This window comes from Typha angustifolia, chromosome 7 (genome assembly GCF_048772165.1).
Source record: "Typha angustifolia cultivar Huaian chromosome 7, ASM4877216v1, whole genome shotgun sequence".
In the NCBI taxonomy this organism is placed as follows: domain Eukaryota; kingdom Viridiplantae; phylum Streptophyta; class Magnoliopsida; order Poales; family Typhaceae; genus Typha; species Typha angustifolia.
The window spans coordinates 14176493-14192506 of record NC_133245.1 but is presented as its reverse complement, the minus strand read 5'-3'; the positions used below and the strand labels follow the sequence as shown (position 1 = coordinate 14192506).

Genomic DNA, 16014 nt, shown 5'->3' with positions numbered 1-16014 from the left:
TCATTTTGGTAATAATAAAGAGGAATACCTATTCTATAATTGGTTTTATTCCTAAAATAAACTACGCCTAAGAATTGTATACCAATAGAGTGACAAATTAGTCCTTACAAGCGTAATTATTATATTTGGACCGGATTGGGTGGTCAGGTTGGTGAACTGACTATTAAACTAGTTCGGTTTTATTATCAAACCGGATAAGCAATCGACTAGGTAAAAACTGACTAACTCAGCAGTTGAAACAATGATTCATGCAACTCGGCTGAATCTTGGCCAATCGATAGGGTCAAATACTTAATATCAATTTTTTTATTCTATATCTTAATGGTATTTTAGTCTTAAATTTTAAAAATGTTTAGTTTATAACATATTTGTGTTTTAAAATTAATTTTTTTGCACATATACCCTTAAAATGCCCTTATTTGCTTGTATGTCCCTCTAAAATTCATTTTTACTTGAATATCGCTCAAAATACACAATTTTTGCCTGTATACCTTTTAAAATTCTGTTATTGTATGAATACCTCTAGGAGTAATCTATCTTTAAAATTTAAACAATTTAAACGTAAAATTATAAGAATATCTTTATGTTAGTTTTCAAGTATTTCTCTTAGTTAATAGTATTTTTATCTTTTCATCTTAAATGATTTTCTTTGAAAAGTAACAATGGGAGTATTTATATAAATAACATATATTTTGATGGAAAAACATACAATTTTATACTATTTTGGAAGATATTTTTTGTATTTTTAGAATTATATATATATATTTTTAATTTTTTAAAAAAATCGGCGATTCGATCAAGTGAACCACTAATTGAACCAATAATCCAATGACCTGGCCTCTGATCGGGTCAACATCCGTCTGGTTCTAATAATTATGCTTACAAGTCTATGGTAACTACTAATAATCAATATGATATAACAATTGTTCTGCAATATGGGATGCAAAGGTGTACCAAATTTCGAATACTCAATAAGTAGGAGCACATGTGGTCCATATTAACTATGCTAACCAATCTTGTTGTTTTGCTCTGTATGTTAACTTGTAGGATCAAGAAGAAAAATAAAATTATAAATTTGTTTCAGTATCTGATTTGTCTTATAGTAGGCTTTTTCTTATAATTTTTAAATGGTCACACTCCTATTCCTTGTAAAATTTTTTGATGTCATTCTCTGCCTTCTTGCCACCAAAAGGCTACTTATTTGATGGCTTTTTATGTTTGATCATTTATTATTCTATCTTTTTATGGCTTCTTTCTTAATAAAATTTCTTTGCATTATACCTACCATTAGATATGGTTTTGTTTATGAAATTTGGTTTAAAGGAAGCTCCTGTGGAGACGGAAATTGAACTGCCGGATAATGCTGAGCCTTCTGTTGACTCTGAAACTCTGGTGGAGAGAAAGGCAGATGAAAGAGGTAAAGAAAGAGATGACAAAGATAGGGAGAAGGCAAAGGATTCTGAGAAAGATAAATCTAAAGAAAAAGAAGCTGAAAGAAAAGGAGAAAGTGAAAAAGATAAAGTAAAAGGCCCTGATGGCACAAGCTTGGATGGTCTGTTACAGAGGCTTCCAGGTTGTGTAAGCCGTGATCTTATTGATCAGTTAACGGTAATCATCAATTGTCTTTCTTGTGTATAATCTCTATTTATAATAGCTAAGCAGAATTTCTTTTGACAATATTCATTTCTTCAGGTAGAATTTTGCTACTTAAATACAAAAGCAAATCGAAAGAAACTTGTGCGGGCTTTGTTCAATGTTCCAAGGACTTCCTTGGAACTCTTACCGTACTATTCTCGAATGGTCGCTACGTTGTCAACATGTATGAAGGATGTTCCCAATATGCTTTTGTCCATGTTGGAAGAGGAGTTTAACTTTTTGATAAATAAGAAGGTGCGTGCTGCTTTCATGGTTTAGTTCATTAATTGTTCCCCCCATTTTTTTTTACTAATTTATCACTTCTTGTGCATGGAGTAAGTTCTACCAGCATGAGACCCATCTTTAGTCAAGAATAGCTTATGCTATAATAAGCGTTTATACTAGTATTAAAAATTAGCATAGCTATATTAGTATTGAATTTATTTTACAAGTGAATGGGGGATCTTTGAGGAAAGAGTTAAAACACTTTTGAAGCCATTGAATACGCATAGGGTTGTGTAAAACCTCATCAAAAGTTGAAAATTGCTGGGAGGACTTTTTATCTCTCCACCTTGAATCGGTTGGCAAATTCAATGGGTAAAATCCTTTTCCTAATCGATATATTGATATACTGCAATCAATTATTTATAAATTATGAAGTCCGTATATATTAATGATAACCTTTTCTTGGCAACTGAGGTTTTTTCTATTAGGTTACTTGTATTTTAAATCTATGTTCTTTCATGTACAGTGCTGGAAATTATTGTGTTATAGTGATACGGATTAGACTTGACCAACCCGCTTCAAATTGAATCATATTTGTTTTTGAAAAAAAATAAGATTTTCTAACTAGGGCGTTCGAACACTAGGAAGATCCATTTGAACGCCTACACTCGTTCGCATATACAGAGCACTGCTTTTGTGCGTTTGAATGCCTGCACCTGTTCGCATATATATAATACTGTTTTTGTGCGTTCGAACGGCCTCGTGCCTGTCGAACGCCCCACGGCGAGGATGGATTGTATATGGGTTATTTCTTGTTTGTTTAGTTGTTAGGTTAGCTTCTAAATATGTGGAAGGCAGCTTGATTAAATCTATGAAAAATTATTAATGCTTTTCTTTATATCTCTCCTCTCTCTCTCTCCTCCTATCTCCTTCCTCCCACGGCAGCCATTATTAGGCGTCGTCTTCTTCCTCCCTCTATCTGACTGTGCCCGCTTGCTTATCAAGGATCGGTCTACCGTCTTCTCTCTTGTCTAGCTTTATATTTCATCTCCACTATCGGTATCGTTACCATCTTCCAAAACCCTAATCGTAGCCATTATTCCACCTTCTTCCACCCATGTCCATCATGCCACATTCTGACCTTCGGTCAGTATTTCCATCATAACATTTTATCTACACCTCCGATCACTGTGATTTTGGTTGTAATGGATTCCTTACTTCCAAGAGAACAACCAACCCTAATTTCGACCTTTTCAGATGGTTAGATCGGTTGACATTGCCCTCCAAAGCTCTAGTTTTAGATCTGTCCCGAGCACCAACACCAGCCCCAAAGTGATCATATCATAGTGCTATTAGGTATGCTAATCTTAGCAGGCCTTCTGACATGAATCTGTTTAGTTGATAAAAAGTTACAGTTCACCTCTATTCAAACCTCTCCTCTGATAAGCACATTAATTCTCCTTTACAGTCCAAACATATTTAGTGGTACTAATTAGTAATATATGGAAACCAGTAAGATTTTCGGTCATTATATTTTTGCAATATCTTTCTCTTTGCTGGAATCACTTATCTGTTATCCATATTTCAGGATCAGACCAACATCGAGACTAAGATAAAGAACATAAGATTCATTGGGGAGTTGTGCAAATTTAAAATTGCACCTGCAGGTCTTGTTTTTAGTTGTTTGAAGGTATGCATTCCCTTGCACTGATGATGTAAATCTGCTAGGTTCCTTAGATCAGCTTTCAATTCCTATACTTCCTAGTTTCTCATCCAGAAATGGAACTTCTTTGGTTGGCTCGTATCTTTAATCAGTGGCAAAATCAATTTTAAATCTATTGTGAAGCAAAGAATCATACTTGAATAGATTCTGGTTACTTGAGATTTGCGTTTATTATTTCAGGCCTGTCTAGATGACTTCACCCATCATAACATAGATGTTGCTTGCAACCTTCTTGAGACATGTGGACGTTTTCTCTATCGATCGCCGGAAACTACAATACGTATGGCAAACATGTTAGAGATATTGATGCGTTTGAAAAATGTCAAGAATTTGGATCCACGTCATAGCACACTTGTAGAAAATGCTTACTACTTGTGCAAACCACCAGAAAGATCTGCTCGAGTTTCTAAAGTTCGACCTCCACTGCATCAGGTGAGTATTCCATTCATTATGTTTCTTCTCGGTTATCTTGTTCAAGTCTAACTATCCTTTTATTTATTAAAGCTGACAAATATTTTTTTTATTGCAGTACATAAGAAAATTGCTTTTCTCAGATCTTGACAAGTCGACGGTCGAGCATGTTCTTCGCCAGCTGCGTAAGTTACCTTGGTCAGAGTGTGAGCACTATATTTTAAAGTGTTTTCTGAAGGTTCACAAGGGAAAGTACAGCCAAGTACATCTGATTGCTCTACTCACTGCTGGCCTTAGTCGCTATCATGACGACTTCGCAGTAGCAGTAGTAGATGAGGTTCGTTTTCTCAGTTAGGGACTTTAGTTCATATATATTGTCATTTTCCAAGTAAATTAGCATTTGAAAATTTGTAAGTTTATTCTACAATTAGGCTGATGATGATCAGCCACCTACCAATTAGGCTATAATATATGTATCTTCATTTCTTTAGGAATTTAAGAAATCTCTTCTTAGGTTCAAGAATTTGATGGTTAACTGAATCTTACTTGATTGGGATGCGAAAAATAAGTCTGAAATTCTGTGTCTTTTTAAATCTGCTGCTCATTTCTTGATCATAGGACCTTTATGTTTTTTCTTTTTTCAGTTACGTGTACTCCTTGTAATCTTAATGTTCATGAATGAATTCTTCGGAGTAGTATAGAATCTTACTTTAAAAAATTTCAGGTCCTAGAAGAGATTAGAGTTGGGCTGGAGTTGAATGACTATGGTATGCAGCAAAGTCGCCTTGCCCACATGCGGTTCTTGGGAGAGTTATACAACTATGAGCATATTGATTCATCAGTAATATTTGAAACACTTTACCTGATTATTGCTTTTGGTCATGGAACTCCAGAAGTAAGTATTTTTCATTGTAATTTTACAAATTAGTTTGTCTATTTCTCTCGGTAGATTTTTACTCTCAAGTTTTGATGGTTATGTAGTGCACTGTTATCTTTATGTAGTCTAAGTAGCTGCTCTTGCCAGTTGATATTATGATTAGGATATTCCACCAAGTATGAGGCTTGTTGTCCTAGTAGAATAATATTAGTCAATCCTAGATCTGCAACACAATCAAAGTATATGTGCTGAAATTTTCATATTTTGGCAAAAGTTTGAGATAAAAATTTTCATACTTTGGTAAAAGTTTGAGGAGAATTGTTTGCAATAAGAATGACTATGCTTTTCTCACCTATGTTTTCCTCTAGAGTTGCCTAGTTTTCTGTAGATGGATTATGGGATTCTTATTGTCAATTAGTAATTTTATATGCAAGAAGGACCAGGAAATATGTGATTCTCATTCACATGTGTTCCTGTATTTTTCCTGTTAAGCAATGCTATAGTTTTAGGCCTAGTTTCTTCATCTCATTGACAAGTGAAACAATCTATTATGGCCTTAATCTTATTGTGTCACTTACCAAACACTCGAGTATTTGTACTATAGCATAATGTGGGGATGTTTTTCTGTAAATTCAACATTGCAATCACATATGATGATATGGTAGATGCCTTAATCAATGGAGACTGCATTGATTCTGGTTGTGGGTGAGGGATGTGATATGGCCAAGATCAATTCTGAGACCTTGGTGGCGAGTTCAGAATGATTGGATGTTCCTTGATAAAGTCCACAATCACACACAATAGATGCCTTTAACATATGGAAATTGGATACTGCATTGATTCTGGATGTGAGGGATGCCATATCAAAGATCAACTCAGTACCGTGTTGGCAAGTGCCGAATCATTATCGGTCATGTATAGTTAGACAGTGGACTACCTAATGGCTAGATGCTAGGTGGCCCTAAGCAAAAGCTTGGAAGTCAAGCATCCCAGAAGTAAAATATTTAGATAGAGTAAATATAAAGATGTGAAATCTTATAATAGATCTGCGAGATGAGGAATATAACAAGCATTATGGGCCATCTCAGTGTCCATTTTGCAATATCTGATATTAACTCAAAGCAGTTTCATCGTACAAAATTAATCTGAAGAAAAAGGTTGAGACAATATACACCTAAGTGGCGCTGCTTGCTTCAATCTCAGGTGAAAGCAGTGTCCCCAAGATAGAAATTTGTCAAAAACAATGCATGCTACGGGAAGTAGAGGAAATTGGAAAGAATATAAGCAATTTAAAGTTTCCCCTGGCTGACTATATTAGGAATCTCAAATGACTTAGACACTTGTTTAGAAATGAAAAGAAGCAGGATCATTATGTAGTGCTTAGAATAGCAGTATACTTGAGAAAGCATGTCCAAGCTACACTCATCATTCTTTTCTTGTATCATGAACTTTTCTTCTTGTTAAGAAGTCAAGATTATAACTTGGATAAAGCCACGCGAGCATTAATAAAAGCCTATTTGATACTTAAAAGATTGCTATTGTGGAATCCACTGAAGAAGCTTAAACATATAAGCCACCAAATATTTACTTGGGAAAGATAACCAAGCATTAGGTGTTTTAACTTGGGCATCTCAGTTTAATGGATTGAAGTAATACATGTTCATGGAACTGATCATTTAAGGATAAGTATTAGGTATTGATTAGTATGGAATCATGAAAATACATTAAGTTTCAATGTTTCGTTGTCTTATTTAACTTGTTTGCTTAATCTTGTCATTCTTTTCAAATAAATTGATAGTTTAATAATTCTGTGTTGTTTTTGTTTTCCTTCTCGTAAAGCAAGACACACTGGATCCGCCAGAAGATTGTTTCCGGATCAGGATGATCATAACACTTCTGCAGACATGTGGTCATTATTTTGGCAAAGGCTCTTCTAAACGAAAACTCGATAGGTTTCTGATATATTTTCAAAGATATGCTCTTAGCAAAGGTCCAATACCACTTGATATTGAGTTTGATATTCAGGTTAGTTGTCTTGTCTCCTCTTAGTAATGCCGTATTGTTCTTGTACTTCTCTCAAATTTTGTATTTGTGAACATCAGGTATTTCCTATAAGCCTCCATACATGTTTATGACTATTTTTATGTGCAGTCCATTCTTTAAGAAATTTGAATCTTATATATGACACATTTGAGTACATTTTAAGCTATTTTATGTAGTCAGATACTCTTGAGTACTAAATCTGTATTGTCATCCTGTATATTTGGAAAATTTTCCTTGTACTGCATAAGTAAATGTGTGTAAATTTATTCGATGCTAGATATGTTTGTTGTGATGACAAATGACAAAGCAATTCTTTCTCTAACAGTTGATGATCGTGATAGGTTCATTTCCTTTCTTTCTATTGTTTAACTTTTTAGTTCATCTACTTGGTATGCTCATACCTGTGCTATTTTTACTAATATAAATGAAATACAATTTTTCTTTATCTTCAAGTCTTCTTATCTAGCTTTTATCATGTTGAGTTTGAAATGGTCTATTTCCTTTCATTTGTCTTTGATAAATTCGTCGGATCAAGATCGGGATCGGCTTTTTAAGAAAACGATACATATCGGCCCAATCTATCGTATTGGTTGCCCCGATTGGATCAGGCTTTTTTTTAATTACGTTAAATTCTAAATATTATCTAAAAATACAGGAAAATTTCTAAAAATTTAGAAAATATGATAGAAGAATAATAAAATAATAATTATTTACATATGAACCCTAAAAATTAAGAAAAGTACTTACTCAAAAGTCAAAACTTTAATAAATATCGAGTTGGCTTTTGTAAATCTCTTTAATCGTCGTTATTATAATTATCTTAAGTTTATAAATAATTATGTCTAGGGTATCTAGGGCCTGGTGCTCCAAAGAGTGATTGTATCATATTATTTATATTAAATGGATGCTATTATCTTTGAGGAGAATAATAATCAATATGTGGATTTTATGTCTAAGGATATTGAAGATACTGAGACATATGGATCTTTTAATAGCTCTAAACAATGAATATTTAATGAACCATAGTCATATGAAACAATATCCTGATAATGATGTCGTTGATATGTATGTACATTCTTAGTTTTTCTGTTTTAAATTGCTATGCTTTCTTGATTTTTTTCATCAAATATGGAAGAGACGATTTCACCACCAGATGCGTTATTAGGATCATCAAGGTTATTGCTGGCATTGATAGCTATACTATCTTTCACTCTCGGACGTCTCGTATTATCTAATAATCTATCCTCCACTTCTCTGATTTATAAAGTCAGGGAGTCTTTCATTAAAAACATGATTTTAAATTAATTAGCTGATTATTTTATCTTCCTTTTTAAATTTTTTTCACTTAATCCCATATTATAATAACAGAAAACTAATTTATCTAATCTTTTTATTGTCAATTGATTACGTGTTTTGGTGTGGATCGAAGAGAAGGTAGTCTAATTTTTTTTATTCTATAATAAAGACACAGTTTGACTTAAAATCTTTGCTATTAATGTCAAATTTGGTGTCTCCTTTCCTCCATAAATGAATCACTATTTAACTGGACTGTTATCTGTAGCAATTTTAGAATTATTAAGTTAGCCAACTCTCAATTTATATTTTTTATTTAAAATATATTATTGTATACATTTTGTAAGAAATTGATTTTAAATATATTATTGTATACATTTGTAAGAAATTGATTTTTTAAAACTTGAAACAAATAATACTAAGATTATTTAATTGACTAATTACTCACTTCTTTATCGCAAAAGATTTGTTTATGAATCTCAAATTTTAATCTGTTAATAACTTTCCTAACTCCTAGCAAGACTTCAGTATCATTATTGATATTTGTAGAGAATTGAAATTTTAAGTTATCTTGCAGAAATTTATAATTTAAAATTTGTAAGCATTTAAACTTTGAAATACTTAAATAAAAAATAATAATAAACTAATGCTTATCATCAGTGTGTATATTTCTATGTAGTTGTTTGTTCCATCTAGAGTCAATTAACATCCACCACTTTTTATAATTTTTGTCTGTATTTGTTTTTATCAACTCTTTTGCTATGTCCATAACCTTGTATGAGAGACTCATTTCAGACTTGTCGTCATTGTTTACAAGTCATAATATCTTGATAAAAGGCTCAAATACTGCGGTGACAATTATAACATTATGCCAAAATATAGTTTTAAGAGTCATATTCTTCAAAGCTTCAATTAAACTTTTATTTTTAGGTTTTATATTTTTAATTTTTGTAGACCTCTCCGGTAGTGTAAATACTCGCATAATTTTATTTTTATATCGCATTATGCTCTCTAATACTTTTAAATCAGTAGCAAATCTGTAAATTAAGAACCTAACCATAATTATATATGATTTGTGAATCCCTGACTTTCATGTATGACTGCAAATTTCAGGATATTTGGCAACATCTTCCAATATGAGATCAAGACAATGTGTAGCACATGACGTCCAATATAAATATTATATTTTTATCATAAGTAATTGCTTAGTGATTTTATAATTTGCCCTATTATCAATAATCACTTGGACTATCTTTTTTTTTACAAATTTTTTTTGCTATCTCATCCATCAATCGAAAAATATAATTTACATTTTTAAAATGAGCGGTAGCATCCATATATTTTAAAAATATTGTCCTCGTGCTTGAGTACACTAGGGAACTAATTATACATTTTCTGTTCTGTGTAGTTTACCCATCATATATTAGTGTACAACTAAAATTTTCTCAATACTTTTTAAAAGTTTCAATATAAGTTTGGAACTCATCTACCTCTAAGTTAAACCATTTAGTAGGAATATTTTTTTAAACTAGGAGACGGAACATCTAGCTCTACTGATTAGATAGCATTTACTATTGTATGATAATAATGGTTATCAGTTACATTGAAATGAGTATGATTGTAGAATAAAAAATTAGAGATAATCTTACTAATATGTTTTTTACATTTTTATCCCTTTGAGAGCTGTCTTAATAGTAGTCTATGTACGACTCTTTTTTTTTTGAAGATATGTATGCATCAGTCAATTAGTTTCAAACTTTGATGGAGTCCTAGGACTACTGTCCCCATATTCTATTTCTCTTACATATAAACTGATCTAGATCTTTGAAAGCTACCACCATTACTTCTTATTTCCTTATCTTTTGTGTATTTTTACTCTCTTTCATTGTTCTTATTTTTCTCTCCTCACCATTCTCCTTATTTTATTCATTGTTATCTTATCAATATTTTCATAGTCATACATTAATTCTTAACAAATTATTGACTCTCTTCTTTGTGCAGTTTTTTTTTATCTTTCTTTTTTGCTTATTAGACGAGCCAACATGTCTCTTTTGACTTTCAAACTAATTTGGGTCTTGCCATTTAGCCAAATATTCTTTCAGATGGCTAACATCGTCTCTCATTTTTCTTTTCACACCAGTTGTATTTGACACACTTTTTGTTTTGGTTAAGGCCTAAGAGGGATGATTGTTACCCGCCAATGTCAGTATATTGTGACTTTTCTTTTAGAATATTTTAATTTTAATGTAAACAGAGATCAAATTAAAAATATAATTTAGCAAATATTTAATCTCAAATTCAGCAAATATTTAATCACAATTGATGCAAATCATATAATTCAGCAAGTTAAATAATTCAGCAGATATTTAATAACAATTTCAGAAAATTAAATGATTCAGCAAATTTAGCAAAGAACAACTTGGATTTTGGAAAGTAATTACGTGAAAAAAATCAGTAAGCGATGGAGAGAGAAGAAAAAGAAGAGTTTAGAGAGAAGAAAACCAAAAGAAAAAACATTCTGCTAACTTTCACTGAAAAGAAGAAGAGATTAGATAGAGGGGGGAAAAACGAAAAAAAAGAAAGAAAAAAGTGAAAAATTATAGTGTAGTGAAGGAGAAAAAAAAAGAGAAGAAAAGGGGAGAATGAAAGAAATTAACAGACTGAGAGAAATAAAGAAATAAAATTAAAAAAAAATATCGGAGTTCGTTGATGTTCGCCGGATCTAGATCTCTTCGTTAGAAATAATAATTATGTTAAGGAAAGAAAGAAAGAAAGAATAAAAGAGCAAAAGAGAGAAGAAAAGAATGAAAGAGAGAAAGAGAGAGAGAGAGAGTTATGGGGACATCAATAGTTGATGTCCTCGGATCGAATCCGAGTAAGATTCATAATGGATTTGACCCAGTTTAACCAAAACTCACCGATCCTAATCTAACAAACCTTGATAAATTCTACCTTGTGGTTGTCTAAGTCTAGCCTCATGGTCTTGATCTTGGGTGGTATTCGTGAAGTTTTTTTTGTAAAGATAATCTCTTTAAGAAGGTTGTGTAGTAGGGATGCATATTTTATCTTTATCATCACCGCCACTGAGTCTCTTTGTTATCATTATCAACATCACCAATATTATCATTGTCATTATCATCTCTATTCTTATCATCATCATCATTTATTTAAGCCTTCTAAGGGATCAATTGATAGTAACTGGTCGTAAAGATCTAGCTTGACTACTAGTTAATTGATGAAAATAAGAAAAATAAAAAAAAGGATTTCACATGTCATATCATGTTTATTAAGAAAATGACATTGATTTGATGATGATTGATGGAAATAAAATTTTTTTTATAAAAAAGGCTTAATATTTGCACAATGTCCTGCACGCGACGGTAACAGCACGCACCCATGGCACACCTTATGCCAAGTGTCCTATCATTACTGGCATGGCAAGTGCCCTGTCATTACTGGGCATACGTTATTGTTATCTTTGAAGTGATATAAAAAAGTAAAAGAATATTGGTTTTGGAGGGAAATTGAGGATATGTTGTATAAATGGACCAAAATTTCTTTTGACTTTGAAGTATTTTAGTACAGAAATATTATTATCAATTATTTTTAAAATGATGGTTTTTTATATTTTAAAGAAGTTCACATGGTTGTGGGCTTACATGAGTAAAGTGTCTGTCTTTTTCTGGGAAGAAGTCTGTATGGTTGAGGGCTTACATATAATGTTTCGTTTTTTTCTTCCTTTTTTTTTTGAAGAAGTCTGCATGGTTATAGGTTTATAAAGCTGCTTGCGGGCTTACTTGTAAAGGTGGTTGCGGGGTTAATTTTGATGTGGGAATTTGGAGAATTTGGAATAGATGTGTCATTATTAGGATGCTCAGGTCTACTGGCATGTCCATTGTCAATGTAGTACCGGCATGTGGAATGAGGGATGCCACACCCCTCCTCTCACCTTTAGCATCGAGCAAAGCGGCCAGAGAAGGCGAGTAGTGGTAGAGAGCGTTACTATGAAGTTGTTGCCCTCTTGCCTGCTTCGTCGTCCTCCTCTCTTTCTGTCTCTTTGCCCTAATAGAGGTTGAAAGACAAGCTTTTGAAAGCTCTTAACGGCTCAAGATGAAAGTTTCAGTGGTGCAGATCCTTATCTTTTCAATCCATTTGAGTAATCTTCTTCCTCCCGACGACTAGGGCACGCAGGGCAAAGACGAGGGACTGCGACGGCAGCACAGTTAGATCCATTTTATTTCTCCCGTCTCTCTCACCTTTTGGACATGGTCTGGGATAAATTTAAGGCCGAAGGCAGGCCTAAGTCTAGGTAACCTTTGAAACACTTTGGTATACCGTTTGGTTACTATGTATGATTAGCATTCCCTGAACGGGTTCAAGAAAAATCCTTGGACTCTAACCAAATGCCACTGTACAAATTATAAGTTTATGACTAGGTTTATTCTCCTTATCATGACAGGTAAGGAGTTATCACTATGAGAGACTAAAAATCAGATTCAATACAATTATGATGGAAGCATGCAAGACAAGTACATTGAAAGTGCCTTAGTACAAGGATACGAGATTATAATTATATCTCATTCAGCCATCTTTTACTTTTTTTACCTTTGTTTTTTTTCCCTTTTGGCCATCCTTTCATGTGAAGAATAGTTTGCAGATGTTGTTATACTTCGGTTACAATTGACAACCCAGTACAAGTGCAATGAGAGCCACTATTATATGCATGAACAGCTTGTTGATATTTCTGTCTCGCTGTTCTTGGGCTGCACTCTGTGCACACCAGCTTAGATTTCTTCATTTCTTTAATCATGCGACTGAACTGAAGGCAGGTTACCTTTACACTTCTAACATCACATGTGGCCAAACCATGGGAGAGGGATCTGAAGCAGACCTCTCAAGGTCAAAAAAGATCATCTAGTGTAAGCAAGTATACAATAGTGGACTAGGATTTCTCAGGGTATAATGAGGGGTTAGAAGTTGCCACCGACTATAGTAACCTTGAGCCTTTGCCTGACTTTATACTGCAAGATTTCAATGTTGAACAAGATAATCTTGTATGAGTGTGTGGACTAGGATTTCCCATATTCTATTGAGGGCTTAGATGTTGGCACCAGTTATGGTTCGATGACTCTCTATGTTATTCAAGTGAATCTCAAGCTCTAGATATGGCCTCTACTTTTCATCTGAAGGAAGCTGGAAGAGAGCAATCTTGTTAGATTGCTCGAGACTGATGGACTCTTGCTTTGTTATTATGATATACAAGTAATAAAGGAGGGGAAATTGGAGAGATGAAGAGTACAGATACTACCGCTGAGTTGCAAGATGGTAAGGTCCACCCTGATGGGAAACTCGTATAGGAAAGCTTTTTCTCTTGGAGCTACATAACGTAACATTTGATAGAGAATAGGCACGACGTGTGTGAGGGAGGGAAGGGCTCTTGCACGATTGCAGTTAGCAGCCAAATGTAACACCCCCTTGAGGAATAGAAAGATACCTTGAAGATAATATGTGGTCTTAAATACATGTCAATGTCAATGGATGTTTATTGTGTTAGTAAGGCATGAAAATTTGTAACAGCGGGTAGATTAAGCTTCCAATGTTATTATGTCGCCTAGACACTATATCAGAAAACAAAGGAAATTTTAGAGTTTTGCTTCACTCGAGTTCTCGGACTTTCAAAATCCTAAAATTATTTGTTGGATTTAATGACTTATATATCCAAACTTCAAAAGAACATTATGATGGTTTTAATTTTGAAGCAAATGAAGAATATGAACAAGAAAATCAAGTGCAACAATTTGAGTTTAACCAACTTAAGAGTTTAAAACAATTTGAGTCAATTGCCCTTTCTTGAAAATCCCTCCCTATATGATTCAAATATACGAAGTCTTTTCATATATTACCCTATCAGTTGTAGATTAGTGCACATTCTCATTTGTTCGACCATTGCAGGACATATTTGCTGAGTTACGACCAAACATGGCCAGGTATTCATCCATTGAAGAAGTTAATGCAGCGCTAATTGAACTTGAAGAAAGTGAACGCATGTCCTCAACTGAGAAGAGTAGTGGTGAGAAGCACTCGGACAGTGAATCTCAGAAAGTTTCTCTCCGAACAACTTCTACTGCCATCACAGCCAATGGCAAGGGGTCAGCAAATGGAATTGAGGAAAATGGTGGGAGCCACGAAGAAGCTGCAGACAGCGAGAGCTATTCAGAGGGTGGAAGCATAGATCAGGATGGAAATGAAGATGAGGAAGAGCTCTTGTATGAGGAAAAGTCAGATGATGGGTCTGAAAGTGACGATGATGAGGATGATGGGGGGGCAGCTGGTTCTGATGAGGAGGACAGTGTACAAGTCAGACAGAAGGTGGTCGAGGTTGATCCCAAGGAGGAAGAGGACTTTGACCGAGAGCTGAGGGCCCTGATGCAGGAGAGCTTGGAATCACGGAAGCTGGAGCTGCGGGCAAGGCCTACTTTGAACATGATGATACCGATGAATGTTTTTGAAGGGTCTAAAGATCCAAGGGCCACCGAGGGGGAGAGTGGGGAGGAAACTATGGATGAAGAGGGTGGCACCACTGGAGCTAACAACAAGGTGCGTGTGAAGGTGCTGGTGAAGAGGGGAAATAAGCAGCAAACTAAGCAGATGTATATACCTCGGGACTGCTCGTTAGTTCAGAGCACAAAGCAGCAGGAGGCTGCTGAGCTGGAGGAGAAGCAGAGTATCAAGCGCAGGATTCTAGAGTACAATGAGAGGGAGGAGGAAGAGTCAAATGGGGTTCTATCACAAACTGGTAACTGGACCCAGGGGAGTAGCGGCACTAGTAGCAGGCCTTCAGGCCGTGGTAGTTGGGACGTTTCAAGTAGAATGGGTGGCACTCGGCAGCGCCACCATTCATCTGGTGGGTTCTATCATGGCTATGGGAGGAGGAGATGAGTGAACGATGGTCACTACATGGTTGGCTTTTCGAAATTTGCTTTTTGTTAACAAGACAAATGACTTCTGTTGGGGCATAGGAAATAAAGTTAACAGCCCAGGTGAAACTTATCAGTCATTGTAGGATAGCGCAATCCATCAAGAAGAGGATACTACAGGCAACAGTATTTAAAGTTGAGTTGCATGAGGCTTTCAGCGCTCATAAGCAAGTCCAAGTGGCATTTTTGATGATATCAGAGATTGCCTTGGTCGTTTCTGTAAATAAGTGGTTTTATCATGCTGAAGATGCACCCATCAGTTATCTCGTCTGCACACTATAAGCTTCAATCGTTTGGTGTAAGATATAGCTGGTTTGCTTTACCAGACTTCATCTTCTGGATGATGTGGATTATTTGTGTAGTTGCAAACATTATGGTACTACTAGATTATCCTGTTTCTTTTTGTGTGTTTGTGTGTGGAGAAATACACTAGATTATGCTGTTATATAGGAAGAAATGCTTTTGTTGGAAGTAGCCCCTCAGTGTTAACAGTGGTGAATTTATTTTGCCATGGATGTTCAGGTTCCTGTATTTTTCATCTGTGTATGTATATATGAAACATGAGATGTGTAATATGGAAGGACTGAATTTGGCCTTGCAGCAGCTTGTTGCCCTTGAGACTAGGAAGAGTCATATCTTACTCTTTTTTTAAAAAAAACTTTTAAGATTCCCATTCGTGCCTTTGTTTCGGTATTTCATATTGCAGCATTATGCATCATCATGTCTTTCTTCTTTTTTAAGTTTACTAGATTTTGTTGCTGGGTTATTGGGCCTTTGCCATCAATCTTTCTATATTAGGTAAATTCCAATTTCTCACCTTCATTTCTCCA

At 34.5% G+C, this 16014-nt stretch overlaps 1 protein-coding gene across 3 annotated transcripts in view; it reads left to right on the top strand.

The window, feature by feature from the left end:
• The window catches only part of LOC140763769 (regulator of nonsense transcripts UPF2), a 32054-nt gene extending 16199 nt beyond the window's left edge, over positions 1-15855 (top strand). For all 3 annotated transcript variants that reach the window (XM_073102112.1, XM_073102110.1, XM_073102111.1), the window contains 8 exons: positions 1324-1608; positions 1693-1890; positions 3449-3550; positions 3764-4015; positions 4113-4331; positions 4719-4889; positions 6711-6896; positions 14160-15855. In XM_073102112.1, coding sequence (XP_072958213.1) covers positions 1324-1608; positions 1693-1890; positions 3449-3550; positions 3764-4015; positions 4113-4331; positions 4719-4889; positions 6711-6896; positions 14160-15146 — 2400 coding nt within the window. In that variant the 3' untranslated portion in view covers positions 15147-15855. The remainder of the gene's footprint in view (positions 1-1323; positions 1609-1692; positions 1891-3448; positions 3551-3763; positions 4016-4112; positions 4332-4718; positions 4890-6710; positions 6897-14159) is intronic.
• The last annotated feature ends 159 nt before the right edge of the window (positions 15856-16014 follow it).